Source organism: Chiloscyllium punctatum, chromosome 25 (assembly GCF_047496795.1).
Source record: "Chiloscyllium punctatum isolate Juve2018m chromosome 25, sChiPun1.3, whole genome shotgun sequence".
NCBI lineage: Eukaryota > Metazoa > Chordata > Chondrichthyes > Orectolobiformes > Hemiscylliidae > Chiloscyllium > Chiloscyllium punctatum.
This window is the reverse complement of record NC_092763.1, coordinates 48,635,270-48,644,663: the sequence shown is the minus strand read 5'-3', so window position 1 is coordinate 48,644,663 and position 9,394 is coordinate 48,635,270. Positions and strand designations below refer to the sequence as shown.

The 9,394-nt window shown below is 39.8% G+C and overlaps 1 protein-coding gene across 2 annotated transcripts in view; it reads left to right on the top strand.

Annotated features, from left to right (window-relative positions):
- stard8 (StAR related lipid transfer domain containing 8) overlaps nt 1-9,394 on the top strand; it is a 173,142-nt gene that overhangs the window by 52,453 nt on the left and 111,295 nt on the right. Inside the window, exon 1 of one of the 2 annotated variants that reach the window (XM_072595211.1) lies at nt 6,787-7,208. The exons of the other annotated variant lie outside the window; for it this stretch is intronic. Within the exon in view, the coding sequence (XP_072451312.1) occupies nt 7,106-7,208 (103 nt within the window). The 5' untranslated portion in view covers nt 6,787-7,105. Of the gene's footprint in view, nt 1-6,786; nt 7,209-9,394 lie in introns of those variants that run through there. 2 annotated transcript variants of the gene reach the window in all.

Sequence of the window (9,394 nt, the reverse complement as noted above, 5' to 3'; positions counted from 1 at the left end):
CCGTTTGCCTTAAGACTGAAAGCTTCTCTCCAGAAGCCTAGTGCCCTCCCCAGTAAATTTTCTTACATTTGGCAGGGTTATTTATGATTGGAATCATAGACTCATGACTGTCTACCTGGAAATTTTGCAGATTTAATCTATAATTGCCTGAGATTTTAAAACTCATTTAAATAAGTAGTTAATTGAAAAGTAAAGGAGCAGCCTTGCATCCTTAGAAATTCTAAACTCCTTTGCAATGTTAGAAGGATGAACAAGTCAAAAGGAACAGTCCAAAAAGCACTTGTGAATTTGAATGATCATTGAGAGAAACAGAACAAACATGTTTATCTTAAATACAGGAAATGTCTGATTCAAATCTTGCACTCATCACTCTAGACAGCAGTCAAGCAAGTCTGACGTGGAGGTTTGAGTTCCTTCAAATTAATTACAAGACCTAACACACTCTGATCTAATTCTTCAATTGATGCTTGCTGAATCTCTTATTACTGGTCTGGAACAATTCGAAGAGAAAATAAATGCATCAGATGCTGTGAAATTGATTAACACAAAACAGTTTTATCCTTGGCCAAGGATACTTTAATTATCTTATCTGGGCTTTAGTAAATGTCCACTCTTTTGGCACCTCTGTCAAATGCAACATTTCCATAAAACTGTTTATGACTTCCAGTTAAAGAAATGGCTACAAGGGGAAGTCACAGGAATATAAAGTTATATCATAATCTCAGAAATCTCAAAAAGAATGGAAAAACTGCCAGCAACCATACCTGATGATACCTGCTGGAAAAATGCAAGTACCTCAACACTGGGTGAGGGCAGAATTTGGCTCAACATTCATAACTTCCATTGGCAATTCGGCTTCCAACAACCAGTGGCTGCATTTCCACAAGAAAAAAGGTTATCCAGATGAAATTAAAGGACTAAATTAAATAAATAGTTAATTGAAAAGTAAAGGAGCAGCCTTGCATCCTTTGAAATTCTAAACTCCTTTGCAATGTTAGAAGGATGAACAAGTCAAAAGGAACTCCTTACTGAATGGAGGAACTAAATAAACTCCTTCCAAACCAAACAGTACCAACATGATTGTTAAGTATTGGGAAAGACTACATGCAGAATGAAAGTATGGGACTTTAATTTATGTGCTGCTGGAATTCATGTCATATCTTCTCACCTCAGTTGAGTCTGGTTTGAGTGCCTTGCTTCCTGCCAGCTGTCAACATACTGGAAATGATGCATCTTCTAATCAATTAGGAAATGAAACCTGAGCCACTAAACCATGGCAAATGGAGCGTAAACTAAACACTAAATGTAAAGGACAATGGAGACCCTGCCTGCCTAGTGAGAGTGAACTAATTCACTCAGTGCACTGTTTAGCTTTTTGGAGGACTTTTACTTTGTGCTTTATTGACTGATACAAACTTTGGATTGTATCACTCTAGCAAAACAGCTCATTGAAACATGCTCTGAACTGAAACTTGAAAATTTACAGAAGGGTTGTGAAATGTTCCTCTTCTTTTGTCTGCTACTCTCTAGCCATGTCATATTGTGACTCTGTATTTTTACCAAAAGTGAAAGACTGAAAATTGGACAGGAGTAGGCCACTGACCATTTAATGTGATCATGGCTGATCATCCAACTCATGAACCTGTTCCTGTTTTCTTCCCATAACCTTTGATCCCTTTCGACTTAAGAAATACATTTAACTCCTTGTTGAAAAATATTCAATATTCTGGCCTCAACTACTTTCTGTAGTAGTGAATTCTATAGATTTACCACTTTCGGGTGAAGAACTTTCTTTTCAAGTCAGTTCAAAATGATTTACCTTGTGTCCTTAGGCTGTGACCCTGGTTATGGACTCCAACCCCTCACCCCACCCCTGCCTCTCCTCAACCATTCGGGATCATCCCTCATTCTTCAAAACTCCAGTGCATATTGTCCTAACCAATCAAGTCCCTCTTCATACATCAGTTCCACCATCTCAGGAATCAGTCTGGTAGATCTTTGTTAGATTCCTGGCATGGCCAGAACATTGTTCCTCACATAAGGAGACCAAAACTGCTCACATTACTGCAAGTGTGGTCTCACCAAAGGCCAACATAGTTGCAGCAAGACATCCTTGTTTCTGTACTCAAATCTTGTCACTGTGAAGGTTAACATACTATTTGTCTTCTTCACTGCCTGCTGCACCTGCAGGTTACCATTCAGAGATTGCATTACAAGAACACCCAGGTTTTGTGGCACCTCCCACTTTCCCAATCTATCACCATTTAGTTGATAATCTTCATTCTTGTTTTTGTGACCAAAGTGGATATGCATAACCTCAGATTTATCCACATTGTACTTCATCTGCCATGCATTTATCCACTCACTCAACTTTTCAAAATAACATTGAAGCATCTTTGCATCTGCCTCACAGTTCACATTCCTAGTTACCTTTGTGTTGTCTACAAACTAGGAGGTATTACATTTAGTTCCCTCATCTAAATCATTAATTTATATTGTTAATAGCTTGGGTCCAACCATTGATCCTCACGATACCCTACTAGTCACTACCTGCCAATTCTTGTTGCTGTTTTCTTTACCTGTCTGCCAACCAGTTCTCTATCTACGTCAATACACTACACCCAATTCCACGCACTTTAGTTTTACATGGTAATCTCTTATATGTGACCTTAATGAAAGCATTCTGAAAGTCCAGGTAAACCACATTCAGTGGCTCTGTCTTATCAACTTTACTAGTTACGTCCTTGAAAAATTTCAGATTTGTTAACTATGATTTCATAAATCCACAATAACTTTGTATGATTCTGTCACTGTTTTCCAACTTCTCTTAGAATCATTTGAATGTGAGAACTTCCTTCACTATTGGCCTAACTGGTTTATTATTCCCTGTTTCCTTTCTACCTTCTTTTGTAGACATGATGTATAGGAACCAGTGTTGGACTGGGGAGGACAGAGGGCGGAGTGCTGCCACTTCATCTTGTAATTTCAAAGAAATCTGTTGAACTATAACCTGTGTCGTGTGACTTCTGACTTCTTTTATAGATAGTGATGTTGCATTTACAACCCTGCAATCCATCGGAACTGTTCCAATGTCTTTAGAATATTGATGTCCACTTCCTTAAGTTCTCTAGCACGTAGATTGTCGTGCCATGGGCATTTATTAGCCTTTAATCCCATTAAATTGCACAACACTATTTCCCTACTAATTCTGATTTCCTTCAATTCCTCCTTCTTACTAAACTCTGTGTTACCCAACATTTTTTATTTGAGTCTTCTATTGTGAAGACAGACAAAAATATGTATTTAATTGGTCTGCCATCTTTTTGTTCCACATTGTGACTTCCCCTGTTTCTGACTGTAAAGATCTATATTTGACTTCATTGCCATTTTTTCTTCACATACTGAGAGATGTTTTGCAGTCAGTTTGTCTGTTCCCTGCATTTTACACTTGTACTCTACTTTCCCTCTCTGAATCAATTCCTTTGTCTTCCTTTGCTGAAATCTAAACTGCTCCCAATCTTCAGGTCTGCTGTTTTGTTTGGCCAATTAGAATGCCCCTTCCTTGGATCTTAACTTCCCCTGTAAACCATGGTCACGCCACCTTTCCCATTTTATTTTTGTACCAGACAGGAATCACTGCCGTTCCTCCATGCATTATTTAAATGTTTGTCATTGCCTACTCACCATCATCCCTTTAAATAATGTTCCCCAATTTCTCATAGTCAGCTCACATCTCACACTATTGCAGATTCCTTTATTCATATTCAGGACTGTAATCTCAGAATCAACTATGTCCCTATCCATTGCAATGAAGAATTCTAAAGTATTATGGTTCCTCTTTACTTAGGGATCTCACATAGCTAGATTGCCAATTGTTTCTCATTACACAATACCCAATCCAGGATTACCTGTCCTGTTGGTTTCTTAATGTATTGTTTCAAAAAAAACCACCTTGTACACACTCCAGCAATTCCTCCTCCAGGGTAGTGTTATTGATTAGATTCGCCCAATCCATATGCAGATTAAAATAGCCCAAATTTGCAGCTGTACTTTAATTGCTTGCATCTCTAACTTCCTGCTTATTGCCTTCTCCAACATGACCACTTTAGTTTGGGTGTCTATGTATAACCTAAACTATTGTCTTCTGCCTCTTGGTGTTTCTAAGCACAGATTCCTTCCGAATTATTGCATTAATTTTCTGTTCTTGCCATCAATATCACTGTGAGGCTGACCATCCGGCAGTATAATTCAGTTAGGATGATAGTCTATTTCTTTGTAAGATTTTTAATTAACCCAGCTGGACATATTATATTACACTTCTGTGGCAGATGGGACTCAAATCTGGACTTTTAGGCTCAGAGGTAGGGACATTACCATCACGTAACAAAAGCCTGTCCTTTTCGGTGTTCTGCAGAAATCTGAGGAGCAACTGCAAAGCATAAATAAAGTCAGCTGAGAAAGGGTTGTGAGGTGAACTTCTGTCGTAGTTTGGTACTAGGTCTCAAAAAGAAGGTTATGCCACTTATTTATGCTTTTGGAACTTCTCCTTTGACAATTAAAGAAGCTTGAATTGCTAGCAGGCACTTTCAACTGCAGAAAGTCAGAAGACCTCCATGCTATGTTGCAGATAACTGAAACAGCTTGGTCTGTAAACACTGTGTTTTCACTCACTGTTATTGAAACTACCCAGCTGCAGTGCCATTAGTGTAACTGATATAACTTATCTGACTTCCTCTGAAGTACATATGGCAAGGTTAGATAAGTACATGATGGAGAAAGGAATTGAAGTATATGCTGATTGGGTAAGATGAAAAAGGGTGAGAGGAGGTTTGTACAGAACAGAAATGTTGTCGAAGACCAGTTGGGTCCAATGGATTCTTTCTTTAATGTGGACTCTTGTTATTCAGAATTAGTTTTAATAGCTCCTTCAAAATTGTGAGATGTTCTGATGCCGGTTTATGAGACATATTAGTGCCAATCACATAGTAGATTATGTACTATTAGTGTGATGTTGAAGCCAAAACGTGAGAAGGACCTGTCTTGTGTTCAACAACCTCATTTGGAACAGTAAGGGAGCATTAACTAGGACTTCAGTCTATTCCAGAGAATTCTGCTGAAGGGAGTTAAGGAACAGTGGGGTTAGGAATTGGAGAAGGCAAATTGAGCAAATTAATTTTAAACACACATTGTGTTTATGAAAAGAAAACACTGTTCAGTTTAGAAGGCAAAGGAGACTAGATTTGTTTCGGATATCTGGTCGGCATCTGAAAGGTCTGTTTCCGTGCTATACATCTCAATGATTATATGACTCTATATGTCTCCTTCATGACAATGGCATTTCTTACAAGGTACATGATACTTAATGCATCATTGGATTGTGTTGCAAACATTATTTCAATTTTTAGTGTTTTTTTTCTTGGTAAATATGACTAAATAAGCTTGCAAGTAAATGTTTAATTGTGTAGTACTGAAGCATATGGCTGCATTAGTTGATCATATCTAAAGAGTCAGTAAGAATGCTACAGGTTAGAGGACTGTTGTGGCACAGTGGCATAAGGTCCAGGTTCAATGATCACTTCCACCAAAGGTGTGTCATAACACATCTGAAAATGTTGATTAAAATATCAAGGGGAGACAGTAGTATGTGACTGAAGAATGTAGAATCCCAGACTTCTGTGGTGCAACAGTAGCATCCATACTTGTGGGCCAAAAGGCCTGGGTTTAGCAGTCACCTACTGTGCAACTGTGTAATAAACTATCTGAAAAGATAGATTGAAAATAACTATAATCAATTGGTTCCAGAGGATTAAGAATCATCTGGTGTTCTGATTGCTATCCACTGAGCCTTTCACATCAATTGGAGGATCTGGGAATGGGTTTGGGTGCGATTTCCTGCAATGATTGAATAGCCTCGCGCTATTTCGAGAAAAACACTTGAGCTGGGTTGGTGGCTGAGAAACTGCTCCCTAGCGATTCAACAAGAAGGGGCCACTGTGGCATACATGAAACAAAAAAAAATGCACAACGTTCAAATCAGATACTTGAAATAATAGTCCTGAGTACAAATATTAGAGCTGTAAATAGAATGAAGTAAAATCTCAATCCTAACAAGAAAGAGAGGAAATACTCCATATTTGATGTAGGCTTTGGATGTTGCTCAAGATTCAGGAGTAGTCCAATAATGGTTAATGAAAGTGAATTTGATTAAAATTGCCTCTGTGAGCCGGGGGCTGGTGGGGTTCTGGGACAGAATGATTAATTAGTTGCTAATCAATCACTCTTGCTGGACTCTGGATATCAGCATTGAACTCAGTTGTGATACTTTTTCCTTTTCCCCACATGAGAACATCCTGGTAGTACTCGCCAGACTCTCATGTGGACGGTGGCGATACTAGGGAACCCATATCACCGAATTGTTTTGGAAAGGTGTAAAATAATGTCAACATTAAATTATAGGTTGATGTAGGCTTTCAGTAAGCCCCTATTCAGTCCAGTCGTTGCTCCCGTGTCCGTAGCATTCTATATCTACGGATTTCTGTACCAAAAGAAAGTAGGGAGGGAATGTTATGAAAGACACTGTGGAAAGACCGTTAAATCGTGAAATTGGGAAAGATGATGTATAATAGGATAGCGGTTTCAAGAAGTTTGCACAGGCGCAAAGTGCCGAGCAGTTTTCTAGTTTGTGGTGTATGTTAAACTCGGGACAGACGGGTTTTGTTTTGGTAATCCCCTCCCATCCCCCCCGTCTCCCAGAAGTGTAGGAGGCTAAAGCTGATAAATAATCCATGATCTCACTTTGAGTAGTGACTGACTTTTCAAACCTGTGGCTTTGCTGTAAACTTCCCAGAGCTGCGGGGCGGGGGGGAGGTGGTGGAAACCGCGCTTGTTCCTCCCAGAGTGAAGAAGTGAAGTGAAGTGAGCCGGACTGAGAGAGAGTGAGACCACGGTGACTCAGCCCCTCCCTGCCAGTTTACACCAACCCACGGCGCGATTCAGACAGTGCCTGGGGCGCCTGGACTCGGAGGATGCCAGGCGCTGCCCTGGGCAGGACACACACACGTCCAGCAGGCACACGTCCCTGTCGGGGGCTGTACTCTCGGTGACCATGGATGGCTACGACCCTCCGGCCGTCCCCAGGAGGTCGCGGAGTTTCCACTTCAAGAGCTTGAGAACGTTCCTCACTAAAGTGAGCGACCGACGGATGATAGGTGAGAACAGATGTGTTTCTTTCTAAACGTTTGGTTCCGCTGTGAAAGAAACCGGGTATATGTCATACCTACCACTGAATACAAGTATACACCGAAACACGTTTCATGGGGTGGCGTATTGGAGAGGGGTGTGTACGTGCACTAAGTTTTAGTTTGAGTGGCTTTTATTTGCTGGACGGAACGATTTTATTTCTGTGCAACATCAGACATAAATGCTGTATCCCACATCCTGAGGCAAACCCCGCGAATTTCTACACTCGTGGTGTACAGTGCTGCAATATTACTCAACTCGTCCTGCCAGCAGTGAGCTCCTGTGTACATCTGACTTCGATTGCACGATATAAAACAAACAAGATTGTGACATTGGGCTAATAATTATAAATCTATGATGTTAGTACAGTACTAGGATTAACTTTCTCATGTGCTATGGTACCACGTGATGATTTCCACCCCTCTCGACCTTTTAAAAGTTTCTTTTTAATTCAAAATTAAAAGTTAGAAACGTAAAGTTGAGTGGTTTATAAAGTGAGGCTACTTTAAAGTACACCATCTCAGTGCCCCCACAGGTAGAAATTTCTCAGGATGGAAGTTTAGTCAGTGTCCAGGTGCTTTCACTGATCACAAATTCAGTTGTGAAGCCTTGACAAAATGGAGAGTGCCACTGAACTGTGAAGTGCTCCCATCATGTTGACTAATATAATTAAAAATACAGTTTGAAAAGTTTTCTATATTCTCAAAATAATTTTGTTGAGTTGCTTGATTTCAGATAGGGCAGCACTCTAGTGGTTACTATTGGTTAAGGAAACCCTTACTAGGGAGAGGATAATCAATCTCAGTTGATTTATTGTTGGGTGACCTGAGAGATTGTAGTGATGTTTTCTATCCTATGGCTGGATAAGAACAGCTTAGCTGTGGTCCCCAGTATTGAAGTTAGGCTACACTCTAAACTTCTTTGAACGTATTACAAACATTTGATTTCTAAATAATACCTTTTACTCCTGTACTGATGCCACTGTTAATTATTATGGCACAAAAGGTCCATTTGACCTATTGCATTAATTGACGGGACACATTCCCAGTGTCTGGTAAGTTAATGTTAATATGAACTAAAATAGGTTGTTTTTGAAGGTGTCAAGTAGGAAATTTAAAAGTATTTGCTTTTCTGAAAATAATATTGTTGAAAAGAGAGAAGAATTGCCTCATATCGAATGGTGGAATAAGCTTGAAGGGCGAAATGGCCTACTGTTCCTAGTTTCTATGCCTGAAGATGTGCAGGTTAGGTTGATTGGCCGTGTTAAATTGCCCATTGTGTCCAGGGATGTGTAGACTAGCAGGGTTAGCCTTGGTAAATACAGGGTTACAGGGAAAGAGTTGGGGGCTAGGTCTGGGGTGGATGCTTTTTAGGAGGTCGAAACAAACTCCTTGAGCTGAATGGCCTCTTTCTGCACCATAAGGATTCTATTCCATGATTATTATACTAATCAGGACAAAGGCACGAATGCCACATTTCAAACAATTAATGGTACAGGAAAAAGAGTTGCTAGTTGATCTTCAAGTTAACTCTGGCTAAGGCATGAAGAAAGATAAAATAAAGAGGCTCTGCACCTTTTAGGTAATTCAACAATCAATTACTGATTCAAGAAAAGGTGTCTGAATTGTAATGTTATAGATTAAGTTCCACATTACAGACGAGAGGTCAACCTCAATGTAGTAGGGTCAAATTACTGCAGATGCTGGAATCTGTAATCAAAACAAGTGCTGGAGATCACAGTGGATCAGGCAGCATCCATGGAGAGAGAACAAGCTAACATTTTGAGTTGAAATGATTCTTAATCAGAGCGGAAGCACTTCACTTTAGCTCTGATGAAGAGTCCTCTATACTTGAAACATTTTCACTCTGACATATTACTGAGGGAATGCTGCATTGTTGAAGTGCTTGAACCAAAGCTTGCCACCTTTATAAATTGAATGTAAAAGATCCCATGACACGAAGGTGAACAGGAAAATTATCCCTGCTGTCCTGGCAAGGATATATCCCCAAACACTATTGTGAAAACAGGTTATCGTATTGCTGTTTGGGGAATCTACAGTGACTTGTCAACTGCTGTACTTCCTGCATCAGAGTGACCACACTTCATGAGTACTTAATTGGCTGCAAAGTGCTTTGGATGGTTATGGAAGGTGCT